Genomic DNA, 17408 nt, shown 5'->3' on the forward strand with positions numbered 1-17408 from the left:
ACTTAGGTGAGATTAGGCGAAAATTAATAAATCAAGAATTTAAAATTGATACTATAATCCGGTAGAACATTCGTTAAGGATAAAAATAAGCGAAAAATATTGATAGGTCATGGACCTCCTTTTCGAGATATTTGAGATTAAAAATATGGCGGGAAAAGGCTGACTCAGACTTTTACCTTATATTTCCATTGGTATTTTTTGGGTCTCAACACAAAAGAAAGAAAATTAAGAATCTCCTAAAATTTTGGCAAATGACCTTTCATGGGCTATTTAGTATTATATGAAAAATAAATGGGTGTTATGGGGCAAAATATTTTACATTGTATTGTATGAAAAAACACCAAGGAGTCCGAACATTTGACATGAATTCAAAAACCTCACCTAATTACATTCTTAAGGAGAAGAAAATTGTTCTCATCTGGAAGCTTTAATTTCTGACCGAAGGTCAATTAAACCACCTAGAAATAAGTAGGTATGTTACGAAAATCACATGTATACAAAATGATAAAATTGGATTTACAAAAATTTGAAAAAAGAAAGTTGTTCATCTAAAGGCTTACAAAAATTTGAAAAAAGAAAGTTGTTCATCTAAAGGCTATCATTACTTGACTTAAAAAATAAATAAAATAGAACATGGTCACAGAAACCTCATGTATAAAAAATGATAAATTGGACTGTACAAAAAGGAGTTTTTCATCTTAAGGCTATCATAAAGTTAAATGGGACATGGTCACTTCAACCTCAGATGTAAACTGTAATAACAATAAGATTTTTTATTTTTAGACTCTGTTGCAGGCCTAATGTTAAATGGAAACTGCCCATAATAAATAAAGAAATACTTAATCCTAGGTCTTAAAGGCAAGCATTCCTTACTAGAAACAAGGTCACAAAAACCTCATAAATACAAAATGAAAAATGATAATACTTTTTATCCATAGGCTTTCATTGATGGAGTTTAAAAATGTAAACAACATTATTTCTAACCAGATTTCTATAAAAATAACATTCATTTTGATAAAAGCAGGTCCTTATCAGTCTTGGAATGTTTTACATAATCAGATAAACTGTGGAATTAATTACTTTTACATAATAATTCCCCCCTTGAATGCCCCAATGAAGATTCATCTTTTTGACTAACCCCCCTCAGTTATGATGAGTTGCACAGGATAATAATAACATGTGATATTTCTCTGGTTTTTGGATTTACCATGGATTCTCAATTCCAAGTGACGGCCCAGGCAGAATTCTGTCACCAAGGTCCAAATTGTGGTAAGAACAATTATCTATTTTAGAGTTCTAATTAGACATTTCCAGCAAATTGATATAATTGGAAAACATGATTGAAAATTTATCTGAAGTACAAAACAGTGCCTCAGACATAAACTGTATCTATTCTAAGGTATATTTATATAATGTGTTACTACTGTACTCTTTAACATGATATCTGTTATATAATTTAGGAATCTAATTATCAAATTAAATATGCATGTAAAAAAAAGTGTAAAAGACAAATGTATTCACCAAGTTTAATATTCTTGAACAGAAAACCAATTATAATATTGAAAACAAATGAGATAGTTATATTAATTAGACTCCTATGATATAATATATAATTTATATCTAATGGGTTAACAAAGTCCAAATAATTTCAGTGGCGGATCCAGAAATTTTCATTTCCCTAAATCCGCCTCTGTATTTATCTTATCAAGGAACAGTGGTGGATCCAAAAGAGGGGGGTATGTTCTGGGATTGGAACCCCCCTTCGTTTTGGATGATCAATGCATTTTGAGGAGTACATATAGTTGGAACCCCTTTATCCTTGGTTGGGAACCCCCTTTTGAAAATGGCTGGATCTGCCCCTGAAGGAAGGAGAAAAACTGTTTGATTTTATAAGCTATAATCTTTTGCATTTAAAATATACTTAAATGTCTTTCTATTTTGTGATTTTAATTTGATGTCTATTTCTTTATAAACTGTTATATCAGAAAAAAAATCAATGTTTTTATTGCAAAAAATGTGATAAGATTGGTAGAGCAAAAATGAAAACTTGTATTTTAAAGTTTGATAACATAGTTTGTATGCTCCATTTGATGACAATGATTAATCTCACATTTGGTCCATTGTTAAAAAATCTAAAATGAAATCCATACAGAAAATGAATTTACAGTACCCCATACCTATCAGGTACTATTCAACTCTGATGAAACGGTTATTCCGTAACGGTCAACCAACTCATGATGGCGTCTGTAAAATTCATGAAGGGATGATTTCAACTTCACCACTTGGAACTCTTGGTTTAATGAGTTCCTTGTGAGCAGCAACCCTCTATCAAGATGTGCAACATAGCATTTATTACACAATAGCTGTCCCGACAATCATGTCAAATAATAGAGCACCTCCTCCCCTTCCCCCTCTTTCATCCCATTAGATTCCTATTCAACTCTGATGGATATGTAACACAGCATTCATTACACAATAGCCGTCATGTCAAATAATAGAGCATCTGAGAAAAGAAAAAGAATATTTTTTCACCAAGAACTCTCAAGATTTCCTTTAACATAACCTGAGTTTATAAACAATAGAAAATATAGCTGGGTTTTGTTTTAAAGTATCTTCAAGGAGAGGGCTCAAAATTCCAGTAGAGAATATTCAAACACAATTTAGAAATTGGTTGGGGTTTCAGGAGCAGATCCAGGCATTTGAAAAAGGGGGGTTCCCAACCCAGAGTAAAGGGGGGGTTCCAACTATATGCTCCCATTCAAATGCATTGATCGGCCCAAAAAAGTGGGGTTTATAACCTGCGGAACCCCCCCTGGATCCGCTAATGGGTTTACTCCAATGTGCCACGGAAAATGTCTGTCCCTACGCACATGTTGAGACAGGCACTGTCAAAATATGACGATCTCCTGATCAGCATCTAATAAATCTTATAATTCTCATCTTATGATGCTACTAAATTAGGTAATTAAACACTGAAGAGCTATAAATGTTACAAAATCTGCACATAAATCATAGACAGACATGCAGTTGTATAGACAGATATATTCCAAATATGTAACATACTCAGGTGATGATGTGTATTCAGTACTGTCACTAGGCCTTATGGGAAATAGACACAAAAATGTTCTCAGCCTAACAACATGGTGGGAATTGTGTAAGAATAAAGGATAAGAATGTTTATTGTTCCAATGGCCTTTGATGGGCACCATGACATTCACCATTCACATACAAAAAAACATTTTCACATGTTAATGATAGAAATACAAACCTTCATATATTTCGCTTTCTTATGGAATTCTTAAGCTTGATAAAGGACTCCTCGTCATATTTTCCCTGATTGGTTCGAGAACAGAAAGTTTTAAATAAAAACCAAGTTCAAACCTGTTACAAGTCATGGCATTCTTGTTGTTGATGAACATTTTTTTTTGTACTACAAAGTTATATAATTGGTAACCCCCCTCTTTGTCACAGATTTTTAATTTCATTTGATCTGAAAAAAATGACACAAGAAGATTTTAACTGATTTGTTTGACTTTTTAAAGTAAGAGTATTATGGCACCCCCTCCCAAAAAAAAACCTCAGAGAGATCTTGACTACAAGCCTTTCTTAGTTTATTGTATGAAACTTTTTATTGCAAATTTCTTGATATGCTCCTGGCATTATGAACAATCATTTTTACAAAGCAACATGTGGATAATTATTCTTTTTGTACAAAAATCATCAAAGAAAAATTGTTGAGGATAACAAATGCAGTACTGATGTTATCTGATTATAGAGTTATGTTTTCCTAGTCATATCATCAGATTTTGTAGCTGTGTTATTTTTGGCTCTAATTTATAGGAAATCAATCAGCTTTTTGGTAAAATAATTAAATTCTTCTGATAAATGATATTGATCCCCTTCTGATTTTGTCTGGTAAGTTTTCGGTTTTTTTTTTGGAATTAGACAAAATCTAAACAGCCTCATGTAAGTTTCTACACTTTCGTCATCATTCGTACATTATGTAATCCTATTATTCATCAAATCAAAATTCCATGGAATCGGTAAAGAAAATATACAGAAAGATACAGAAAATGCAGATATTTAATGAGATTTGAAAATTTGATAAGATAAAACAGCTGATGCTGAATAGAGATATTGTTTTCTTAAATTGATTGTTCCAACAAAAATAAACACTAATGTATATCTATAGCATTGTGAAATGTTAGAACAATTACAATATCAAAAGGTTTAAAGACATCATATTTAAAATAAAATAATTTCCAAGTTAACTTTCAAATATAAAGAATATATTGGTTATTTTAATAAAAGCTAAAGGAACTGAGATCAATAGTTTTTTGACTGGTCATTTCATTAAGGTTAAATTTAAATTTCTGTGATCAGGTCCATTTTTCAGATACTATAAGCATGATAAGCAGTAGGTCAACTATATGTTGTGTATGGAAGGATTGTAAGGGGTATATGTCAGTATGACTGGTTTCATCTGAACTTGACCTTATTTTCATTGTTTATTTGTCAATGTTTTGTTTTTGTGTTTTTGGTCTGTTTTTCAAATACTGCATGATAGTAATAGGTTAGCTGATTTGGTTTATAGGATAATTGTCAGGTGTAAATGTCTGTCTGACCTAATTTTCATGGTTCATTGATCAATGTGAAGTTTTTGTGTTTTGTTCTGTTTTTCCATTACCATAAGCAATCAGTCTACTATGTTTGGCTTATGGAATAATTGGAAGGTGTTAATGTCTGTCTGACAGGATTTACCTGACCTTGACCTCATTGTCATGGATCTTTGAATATGTCAAGTTTATGTGATACTTGTATTAAAAATTTTATCTTTTAAGACTTTCAACATAAAATCAATGGTCAGTAAAGCAGGTGGGATGTTTCTGAGTGTTGCTCTTGTTTTTTTTTTTTTTAGCCGTTAAAAAGGGGCTGTATGCCCTTAACCCCTATCCCTGATATGCCACTGATTGTTGATCTATTAATACAAAATAGCTATGCTGTGATTATTTGAAAATGAAGATATTTGACATAGTAAGGCAATGGAGCAATTAATTCAGTGGTTTAGCTCTTTTTGTAACCTGTACCATTATGATTTTGTCAAACCCTGTTCTTAAATATAAATCTTTACAGTGCAGAAAAAAATAATAATCAAATATTATTGGAATGAAGTTCATAGAACCCTTCTGAACATAATTTGGTAAAAATACATAAATACACTGTAAAGCAACTTTAAAATATAGATTAATCTGTTGTACAAGATTAATGTTCTTAACAATTGCAAAAAAACGCTACACAGTTTAAGTACAGAGGAAACTTTACACATGTGTTTGCTGTAAGGTAAATAATTGGAGCTTGAATACAGTTTTGTTCACACCTGGATGTTATATAGCATCCTCCCCAGATTCCAGATGTGAAGATCTACAGAATGAACTAAGGCTGAAAAAAACAAATATTTAGAATACTGCTTTCAATTTTGATGAAAATTTAGTACTGTTGGATTAGAAAAACTCACCATGTATTTTGATTGTTAGAATATAGCAAAGTACTCTTGACCAATGAAATTGTAGAATTTGGTGTCTCTTAATTGTGAAGAATGAATGTAAATTATGTAAATCATGTTCTTAGTAAGGGATTATCCTATTATTTGGGACTATTTATGTAAAGCAAAATTATAACCGGGTGAAATTTGATCCGGAAGAAAAAATGTCCCAGTAGTTGTTGTTATTTTTATACGACCGCAAAATTTGAAAAAATTTTCGTCGTATATTGCTATCTCGTTGGCGTAGTCGTCTGCGTCGTCGTCGTCGTCGTCGTCCGAATACTTTTAGTTTTCACACTCTAACTTTAGTAAAAGTGAATTGAAATCTATGAAATTTTAACACAAGGTTTATGACCACAAAAGGAAGGTTGGTATTGATTTTGCGAGTTTTGGTCCCATCATTTTAGGAATTAGGGGCCAAAAAGGGCCCAAATAAGCATTTTCTTGGTTTTCGCACTATAACTTTAGTTTAAGTTAATAGAAATCTATGAAATATTGACACAAGGTTTATGACCACAAAAGAACGGTTGGGATTGATTTTGGGAGTTTTGGTTTCAACAGTTTAGGAATTAGGGGCCGAAAAAGGGCCCAAATAAGCATTATTCTTGGTTTTCGCACAATAACTTTAGTTTAAGTAAATAGAAATCAATGAAATTTAAACACAATGTTAATGACTACAAACGGAAGGTTGGTATTGATTTTGGGAGTTTAGGTCCCAACAGTTTAGGAATTAGGGGCCAAAAAGGGACCCAAATAAGCATTTTCTTGGTTTTCGCACCATAACGTTAGTATAAGTAAATAGAAATCTATGAAATTTAAACACAAGGTTTATGACCATAAAAGGAAGGTTGGTATTGATTTTGGGAGTTTTGGTCCCAACAGAATAAGGGGCCCAAAGGGTCCAAAATTAAACTTTGTTTGATTTCATCAAAATTGAATAATTGGGGTTCTTTGATATGCCGAATCTAACTGTCATGACTGTGTATGTAGATTCTTAACTTTTGGTCCCGTTTTCTAATTGGTCTACATTAAGGTCCAAAGGGTCCAAAATTAAACTTAGTTTGATTTTGACAAAAAATGAATCAGTTAGGTTCTTTGATATGCTGAATCTAAAAATGTACTTAGATTCTTGATTATTGGCCCAGTTTTCAAGTTGGTCCAAATCGGGGTCCAAAATTAAACTTTGTTTGATTTCATCAAAAATTGAATAAATGGGGTTTTTTGATATACCAAATCTAACTGTGTATGTAGATTCTTCATTTTTGGTCCTGTTTTCAAATTGGTCTACACTAAAGTCCAAAGGGTCCAAAATTAAACTTAGTCTGATTTTAACAAAAATTGAAATCTTGGGGTTCTTTGATATGCTGAATCCAAAAATGTACTTAGATTTTTTATTATGGGCCCAGTTTTCAAGTTGGTCCAAATCAGGATCTAAAATTATTATATTAAGTATTGTGCAATAGCAAGTCTTTTCAATTGCACAGTATTGCGCAATGGCAAGAAATATCTAATTGCACAATATTGTGAAATAGCAATTTTTTTTTTAATTAGAGTTATCTTTCTTTGTCCAGAATAGTAAGCAAGAAATATCTAATTGCAAAATATTGTGCAATAGCAAGATTTTTTTTTAATTGGAGTTATCTTTCTTTGTCCAGAATAAACTTAAATCTTTGTTATATACAATATACAATGTATATTCACTTTTTACTACCAACTGATAAATTAAATAATCTTTACCATTCAGTGATAACAAGCAGTTTTTTTACATCTTAATATTTTATGATGTATTTAAATGAGTAGTTATTGTTGCAAACTCCATTAGAAATTTTAATTGAGATTAGTTTTGGAATAAGGGAAAGGGGGATGTGATTAAAAAAATTGGGTTCAATTTTTCTCATTTGAAATTTCATAAATAAAAAAGAAAATTTCTTCAAACATTTTTTTGAGAGGATTAATATTCAACAGCATAGTGAATTGCTCTAAGAGAAAACAAAAATTTTAAGTTCATTAGAACACATTCATTCTGTGTCAGAAACCTATGCTGTGTCAACTATTTAATCACAATCCAAATTTAGAGCTGAATCCAGCTTGAATGTTGTGTCCATACTTGCCCCAACTGTTCAGGGTTCAACCTCTGCGGTCGTATAAAGCTACGCCCTGCGGAGCATCTGGTTATTTTATCTGGAGGAAAATATTTCCCTGTGATATTTTTTCCTTTGCCGTGAAATTCTATCTTGGTAGTTAACTTATTGAATAGTTATTAGAAAAAACTTATCCTTTAAAAATACTATGAAATAATAATAATTTATTTGAAATAAAGCGAAATTGTTAAAAAAATGTATTATAATGGGAAATAATTTCACAAATTATCATTGAAAAAATTTCCTGAAATTTTCAAGTCAATATCATCCTTTTAAAAAGAAAATTATCATGAAACATAGGGAAGAAAACCAGAAGTAATTTCAAAGATTGTAATTGTGAAAATAATATCATGATTAAATAATGTTAGTGAAATACATTTAGAACATACTCACCCCTTCTCGTCCAATGAAAAGTCAGTTTTTAGCCCTCTAATTTTCATAGTACATGGTTTTCCATGCACTATGAAATGCTATACATGAAGGACTTTTCATTGTCAGTTAAATATGAAAGTGAACTCTTAATAGCTACACTAACGACCAAATATTGTCTAACCTTTTAATATTAAATCACCTGATTTTAATGTTGAGTTTTATTCAATCATTTTCTATTTACCTGAACAATGTTCAAGAAATCCTTGACATTAATTTGTGCATGTGAAAAATCCTCCTAAGTTTTCATAAACTAAAACCATGCCACTAGGTATGTATATGAGCTTCCAAAGTAGGTGTCTTCTTTTTAAATTTAGGTAGTTATCCAGAATGACTCTGACATTGGCCAGTTTAGTGTCAAGAGGTCAGATCCAGTTGAGCTTTTATGAGAATCTAAACACTGTGGCTGATGTAAATGCTGCAATCATTAACTACAGTGTACTGGTTATTGTATATTTCCATTCAGTTCTTGGAAACTAAGGATATTGGTTAAAACAATGCTATAATGCTGTAATATTTGTTCTTGTTGACCTTAATCTCATTTCATGGATCATATATCTATCTAAATCTTTACATATCAAATACTGTCAACAAATGATTTTGTTATAAAATGTATTTCTAGGTTTGCACTTTTGTTGATAAAACAACACAATAATAATATAGGAATACATCTTAAAATATATTGGACTTGAAAGAGAGTATGAGACTTTGGTGTATCATGTAAGTGAAAAGAACATTGGGTTAGAAAAGCACAATCCTAAGAATTACCTGGTAATTAATCATATATTAAAGTAATAATACTCATTACTGTGTCTGTCATCACAATTAAAGGTATAATGGGAAGTTGTTGTTCTCTCTTTCTACTTCCTACTGGTTTGGCATTCAGTCAGATCTCTGTTTACTCTGGAAGAAGTTAATTGTTTTGTGAATGATGTTAATGAGGAAAGATAGCCTTTGTACCTTAATAGTTCCTAAGTTTTATTTCAGTTTAAAAGTTTTCTGACATAAATACTTGTGATTTCTTTATAGATTTCCCCTATAGGCTTGTAGACACATTGTAGACACATTGTAGCTATCACCTGAACATTTTCATTCATAAAACATGTGTACACAGGTACAAATGCTACAGCTGTTGCAGTCTATGTAAGTGAATGTAAGTTATATTAAATCTTTTGATCAGGTTTGATGTTTAAGTGAAGGCATTTGCTAGTACTGATCAAAAGTCTTTTAAGCATAAATGAGTTCGCTCACTAATAGACCTTCCTGTTAAATATATTATTTCACTTTCATTTTGTAAATGACCCAATGGTAATTTATTTAGACGTTGAGTCTGTATATTTTGAAAAGTGAAGGGTCCAGTATAACCTTGACAATAGATGCTGTCTCAGCCTCCAGATCTTTTATATGTAACCATTGACTGTTGGTCCTTCCTTTGGAGTTCCTTCCTTCGGAGTTTCTTCTGCTCTTCTGTCCAGTCAAATATTCTTTCTGCACTCCTACTTCAGATTTCCTCATCCAAACTTTATCATATTTGTTATGTAACTCATACACAATGCTTATGACCAAAACTTGCAGACTTTGCATTGATTGAATTTGGCCAGTGAGTCACCTACCCTTGTAGAGTTATGTCCCTTTATAACTTGGAAAATAGATTTGTTTTTCTTTTCCACACTAACTTAAGTTTGCCTCTTGTAAATTTTATGAAACTCATACACTATGGTTAGAACCATTACTCACAGACAGTTCAAATTTAGGCAGTAAGTCACTTATTGCTTCTGAGTTATGCCCCTTTATTACTTGGAAAATTGCAAGTAAGGAAATATTGGGAAATAATAGAATGAAGTTCAATTGTCAGATACTGAATTCTTTCTCCTTAAATTTTAAATTTTAGGAATTTAATAGGTGATTGGTTTCCTATCTAGATCTTTACTAGTTACCATGACACCACAGATTTCAGCCTTTCTCTGAGTATGAGTATTACTCTTATTGGAGGGCTTGTTTACTGATACCTTTTCTATAAATACCATCTAACTAGATGACCTACTATGTTAAACCGGTAACACAGTTGGCATTGTGATATTGGCAAAGCATCATTTTTTTGTCACTCCCAAAATGTTAACTAAGGTAAAGAAGTGATACAAATTCAGAATATAGGTGGAGATTTTTGTGTTGGAAATGGCAGAATTCCCTAAATTGAAATCACAGGTAAGGAAACAATGCTTGTTCCTCATTAATGGGATATGATGGAATTATTAGAGAAAACATTAGATTGGGTAATTAGGATGTTTAACTGTCTACAGTTCAGGATATACATTATAGCATGTGTCTAAAAAATGTGAGAATAAGATGACTGAAGATGCATCATGTCAATTAGATTCTTAATGAGTTGTAAAATTACTTTCTCTCCAGTTGCCATATCAACATAATGTTCAATTTTCTATAAGTATCAATAACACAAGTTTGCAATTACAGAGTTAACTCCCTTTACAATCAGCTTCAGCTAAGCTATTATTTTTGCAAGTTGATTTAATTTAAACAAGAATAGTAAGTAGTTCTACAGATTGATTAATAGTGTCTGTTGTTTCTGGATTGGCTTCAATTTGAGAAAAATGGAGAAATAGAAGAATTTAGAAATGGCATAGCAGATACTTAGAAACAAATATGTATAAAGCTAATAAATAAATTTCCAGGGCATCATTTCAAAATATATTTTGTATCCTTCTTACATCTTCAAACAGTTTATATACTTTATTATTTATGGTATAAAGTTTTTAGAAAATTCTGTATAAATAAAGAGTAAGACAACAAAAAACAACCAAAATTTCCCAAAAGACAACATACAGTCATGATCTTCTAGACTTAAGTATCAATCAGTACACATCCAGCAGATTTTGTGTAGATACATTAACTTGTCTGAGAAAAGCATTTTCCTGTAAATGGCCAAAAACAGAAGAACATGATATTGCTAGGATGAAGAATTATAAGTTTTCACAACTGTATTGGTAATTCTTATGTTGTTCTGGTATACCAATGTCCCAGGTTAGAGGGAGATTTGTCGCCTTCAAACTAAGTGGTGTCTGTCCCATGTAAGAACCTGTAATTCAGCAGTTGATGTTTGTTGCTGTATATTGGGTTTGTTTTTCAGTCAGTATTTGGTACATAAATCAGCCTCAGCTTTTGTTTTCTCATTTTAATTGTTTTACATTTGTCATTTCGGTCTTTTTATGGCTGAATATACTGTATGGGTGTCATTTTAATATACTGTATGGGTGTCATTTTAATATACTGTATGGGTGTCATTTTAATATAGGTATTGAACCATAAGCCATAACATGAACCCTACATATTTTGTAATCACAAGAAGTGTCTTTTGTCTGCTTTTTGATTTGTGTATAGGTCATCACAGTCGGAAACCAGGTTGAAATAGAACAAAAGAATCGAAGCTCTCTATTAGAGAAGGCGATAAATGTTTATTGTATTGTTTACTATAGTGACAAATTTTTAAAAAGTTAATAGAAACAAACAAAACTGCAATTTTTTTCTTAATTACGAGGTGTTTTATTTCAAAAACACCATTTGCATAAGTTTTCAATTTATCTAGTACATAGTTAAGCAGAACAATTAGATATCAAGTCGACGACATGGGTATCTTTCAAGTTGGATGACAAAAATGCATAACCTCCGATTTTTTTGAAAAAATTACCACGGACGGAAAAAATATCAATCTATTAGTTCAGTAATTTTCGTGTCTGACCTTCCATTATGTGACTGTAGAAAAAATTCCAAAAAATAGGTAACAATTGTATCGAAAAGAGAAAATCGAGTGCACCTTTTTATGTTAGGGCGTGTTTGAGTTGAGTATTTTGTCTTGATATCGTTCAAAGTAAGAATATTTCATACATCGTCTCGCTTCAGATTCTATCATTTTTATATATTAAAGCTATAGGTTGACTTTATAACACACAAAAATAACAGTACTAAAAGATGAAATATATGGGTCAAGTGAAATACCTATCTAATGAGTCACAAAAACAGGGAAGGTGTGTTCGAATAGCTATTTTTTTACTGAAAGTACTTGACGACAGTCTTACAAGTTGGATGATGAAAATGCATATCTTCGAAAAATTCTAATTTTTTGTGTGTGATAACTAGGGTTTATAGTCTTCAACCACTAAAAAAAATCTAGTCTGCCCTTCCACGAAATATTTAATTAGATTTTTTTTAAATGTTTATGATTTTTCGAAAATTCCACCTAACAACCGATCAGACAATAGTTTTAAGTTGAATCAATGCAGACAAGATCATTAACTGATGCTCATTAGCTAGTTGATACATTTGTCTTTTAAAATATAACTGACATATAAGGATCGTATTGGTGCAATGTGGATAAATTTATCGGTTTCCAAGAGCAAAATTGGTAGCGCATCATCGCTACAATGGCTTCCATTTTTACGATTGTGAAAATGAACTGGCGTAATGGGGAGATAATTTTGACGAAGTAGGATCCTGACTGATCAATTTACAAAGGGATGATATTTTTACTGTGTTTAGATTTCCCTCATTTTAGAGAGATATAAATACAGTGACAAGTTTTTAATGTGCATTGATATTGACATTACCATTCTACATTACATACATTTATATGGTCTTTAAAATTATTTTATACTGTTGTTTCCAACTGAACTTTGGTATTTGATCGCACTCATAATTTATATTGTGTAACATAGTTAATTATTTTCAGTCAGATTATTACTATCCATATGTATCTTATAATTTGGTTTAATTTGCCTTGTGTGTGGCCTATATTTCTATTGACAATTAACATTGGAATCTCCAATAATATGAATGTTTGATCTCCTAATTGCACTCTTTTCATATACAAAAATACTTACAAAAATAAGAATAAATTGTGTTTATAACTTGTGTATGATAACTGAGTTAATTGATATCACAGGAGAGACAATATTGTGCAGTCATCCCCCTATGTGTTACAAGTCCTAAGTATGTAATAATGGCTATTATCTGAAGTGTCAATTCTGTTAAGTTAGGCTTAATTAAATCAATGACAATCAGCCACTGAACATCTGTACCATAATGTGTTTACCATATAGATTGATTACTGCTATAAATTGTGCAAATATGGATACAGAATAAAGATGTTGGAAATTTAGAGTCTCTTATATTTGACCTTGCTGTGTTGATTTTTGTTTGTCCTATACAGCATCCCCCTGATGTTTTAATTGAGAAAACACAGTCAATCTGTGTAAGGTTTTGAAACTTTTTTACTTTAACTTTTTATTTTTTGCCATCTCATCAGTATTTAGCAAAACTGTTTTTTCGCAAACTTTTTTATATAAATTTAAAAAATCAATACATTTTATTAATACAAATGTAATCAGTAGTATCTTTAATTTACATCTTCTGACTTATTTTATAAAATAACAGCAGTGTAAAGTTACAATATTTCTTAATAATTAAATCACTGCGACCTACATTTTCTGTTGCATTGATTAACGAAATGTCAAAACTGTTGACAAACTAGATCATTGTAGCTTACATATACACTTGGGGATTTTACAACTATCATCTTTATTAGACTACATTTACTTCTGAGAGTTTGTGAGAGACTTTGTATTTCAGAACTGGTTATTGATTCATCATGGACATTTCATCACTACTACAACATAATGTCACATTTTAATACCTGTGTGAAAGTACTTGCATTGTCATACCTCATATATATAGCTGGGGAAACTATGGTTTAATATGATTTACAGCCTCACAGATTGTCATCATAATGCTTATAGAAAGATTAGACTTTAATTTATCTTTATAGACTGAAAATTAAACCTAAGAATATATTAGTTGTATATTAAACATCTAGAGGAGACAGAGATATTCTATGCAGGTAAAATTTCCTATGAGAATATTGGATGAGAAAGGTAAATCTTGTACTGATGAGAAACATGGTGACATATTGATGTGAATTAAAATGAAAATCAGAAATAAAATGTTTTTATTGCAAAAATTGCAAAGGAATACCTTTATCACACTTTAAAATGAAATTGTATTTTTCTGTATGCATCATTTACAAAAATCGCAATAAAAGATTGCACATTTTGTTAACATTAAAAAATGCATGCATAAACTTCTGAATTTACATTAGGCAAATGTGAAGAAGCTAAATAAAAAAAAAACCAATATTCTCTAATGGGTTTTAGAAGAAGCTAAATATAGCCCTGATAGATCAAAGTGAAAGCTAAGTGGTGACATTGGCACTATAGGTGATAATCTCCCTTTAATGAGCCCCGTAAATAGTCTTAACTCCTGCAGAGAGAATTATTTCCTCCATGATAAATAGATAAGAATTGTTGAAGTCATCTTAGTGTTTTATTAATCTTCATCACAACAATGAATACTTAAACAATCTCAATAACTCAGACTGTTATCTTTTGCCTATTAAATTAATTGGAATAATTTGCCTATTTCAAGTTAGGATAACAAAATATTGATAAAAAGAGAAAATTAGAGATAAATTTAGTGTTGTAACAGATGTATTCAATCCTGGACTTGTTATACAATTATAGATGTAAAAATGGTGTATTGTGATTTAGCAGTTATTGGTGAAAAATGGAATAATATTATTGCTTGAAAATTAAACCTTAGAATATACATTAGTGGAATATTTAACAGTTATAGAGGAGGAAGAATACTTATGTAGATAAACTTTTCTATGAGAATGTTGGATTAGAAATGTAAAACCTTTTACTGAAAACAGATGCATGGAAACATTTGTTTTTATGTGAACTAAAATGTAAATGGAAAAAAAGAAAAGACAGTCTGGTGAGTTGAATGCTTTGTAAACTTTATGCCCCTCCCCCCAAAAATTGCATTTATCTGACCCCCATCTGTTTTACATCAGTTCTGTAGACTTTTTTCTACAGATATTAACCCAGTTTTTGGTAAGCTGTTGCATAATGAAAATTTATAGGATTTTTTTTATTCTGTTAGAAAATGTTTATATGTTTACATGTCTATATTGATCTTAAGAAACGTGTAAAAGTGAGCATTTTAGAATTATTGCTACTTTCAAAATAAGTTTATTTAGACAAATTAAACATTTGAAATGACTGACTAAAGTATTAGAATGAAAGAGCCTGCAACACACAGATTAGTTATACTGCTCTGTAAAGAGAAGGGCTTGCTTTCCTTTGGAGTCATTTTTTCTCTCACTGGAATAGCCTCTGTCTTACCTTTTTAATCAGGGCATCAGATACAAGATGTAGTATGCATGGTAAAAATGAGATGAAATAGTTTTTAAATGCACACCAAGATAAGCTGTAATATGTATGGTCAGAGTTGAAATAAACATTATAGTGTGTCTTTCTATGTTGTGATGTTACACTATGTTTTCAGATAAGGGTGAAGGTTTTGTACCATTAAAACGTGAAATCCGCTGCAGTTGTTTGCACCTGTCCTCAATCAGGATTCTGATGTTCAGTAGTTATCATTTAATGTTTGGTTCATAGGTGTTTTTGGTTTCTCATTTTTGATATAGATTAGACTGTTGGTTTTCCTGTTTGAATGGTTTTACACTATTAATTTTTTGGGGTCCTTTATAGCTTACTGTCAGTGTGAGCCAATGCTCTGTGTTGAAGACCGTACTTTGACCTATAATGGTTTACTTTTATAAATTGTGACTTGGATGGAGAGTTGTATCATTGACACTCATACCACATCTTCCTATATCTATTGAATTTTTTATCACATATTTCTCAGCTCTGTTGTTCACGGCAGAATTATGTTTCAATTATACCTGACCACAGTATAGTTTTTTTGGTGGTTTATACTTTGATATTTTTTGTGTTTCACACCACAGAATGGGTTAAGCCAAATAATTCATTGCCTTCCTATAATGATCAACTTTCCCACTCACAAGGCCCTGAAAGATTTGGATTTGTGCTCTCTGGCTTAGTGAGCAAATCATATGAAGGCTCAATGATATGGATAAAGGTAAATCCAGAGCTAGTCCCTTATAATTAATTGACAATTTTCCATTGACTAGGCCTTCAGGTGCTAGTGTCTTTATTGTAGAGGAGCAGACAATTTTCCATTGACTAGGCCTTCAGGTGCTAGTGTCTTCATTGTAGAGGAGCAGAATATAACGACTGAATTATTTGGGTGCCAGAATTGGAATACACAAATGAAACTTTTTTAGCATTGCAGTTGTCTCCCTTATTATAAAATTTTATTATTTAGTTGCTTTTAAAAATATTTACATGATAGGATTTTATTGAATGTTATTTGTTTTGATCTCAAATTATTGTCATGTCAAATGTTTATGTTTTGGGGCCCTTAGTTGGAATAAAATATTCTCTTCTTCTTTTTCCTCTTCTTCTAGAATAGACAGTTGAATTCTATCCTTCTAATGTAAGTTATTGTTTTACATGAACTCTTGTATATTTCTTGGTAAATATTTGAGTTTCATTCTCCGTTGTCTTTGAACTAATATAAAAGGGTTAAACATTAATTAAAAATCTGTTTCCAACTGTTGATTTATACATGATTTGACTGACCAATTGACCATCTATCAGCATGTTATTAAAGATAAATATTTACTGTTAACATCACTTATCATTCACCATGAATTTGTAAATAAACACAGACTAGCCAGTGGTCACTTAAACATCAATTTCAGTTCTATGGAAGATAAAAGTAGTAGATAAGACACCTTCAGTATGTTCATAGCAGTAAATTATCTGTTAAAAACAAGTATGATCTCCTTTATTGTTGTAAGTAACAAGTTATTGAAATTTTACAAGATTTGAAGTAGTATATTGACCATATATTTGTTCCATGGTTTCAATGTATTTGATGGACCAATTTGTGTAAGAATTTCTACTACAGTAATCACTAGCCTGTCAACAGGAGGTTGTGAGTTCAAACCCTGCACAGGGCCTGGCAAGTACACTTAGACTCCAATCTCAGTTGACTAGGATTGTCAGTTTTCCTATTGAAGGTTGTGGTTTCCTTTGGGCTCACCAGCTTCTTCCACCTATATAAACTGACCTCAATGAAATAGCCCAAAAATGGTGCTTAAAAGTGGCGTTAGAACACCAACAATCAATCAATCAATGTTATGATTCTTACTTTTATTATGGGCATTTATGAATGTTTGATGTTGTCATGGATGATTCAGAGAATATCATTCAAGAATGCAGTCTTTCTCTCAGTCTACAAAACGAAGATTAATAGAAACCTCCTCATTATGTTGTCATTGCCTTGTTAATGACAAG

The 17408-nt window shown here is 31.3% G+C and overlaps 1 protein-coding gene across 11 annotated transcripts in view; it reads left to right on the forward strand.

The window, feature by feature from the left end:
* LOC143078681 (uncharacterized) overlaps positions 1-17408 on the forward strand; it is a 113686-nt gene that overhangs the window by 7430 nt on the left and 88848 nt on the right. Inside the window, exon 1 of one of the 11 annotated variants that reach the window (XM_076253576.1) lies at positions 1148-1269. The exons of 9 other annotated variants lie outside the window; for them this stretch is intronic. In XM_076253576.1, the coding sequence (XP_076109691.1) occupies positions 1209-1269 (61 nt within the window). In that variant the 5' untranslated portion in view covers positions 1148-1208. Of the gene's footprint in view, positions 1-1147; positions 1270-14808; positions 14956-17408 lie in introns of those variants that run through there. One more of the 11 variants, XM_076253577.1, reaches the window with a different exon arrangement.

This window comes from Mytilus galloprovincialis, chromosome 6, assembly GCF_965363235.1.
Source record: "Mytilus galloprovincialis chromosome 6, xbMytGall1.hap1.1, whole genome shotgun sequence".
NCBI lineage: Eukaryota > Metazoa > Mollusca > Bivalvia > Mytilida > Mytilidae > Mytilus > Mytilus galloprovincialis.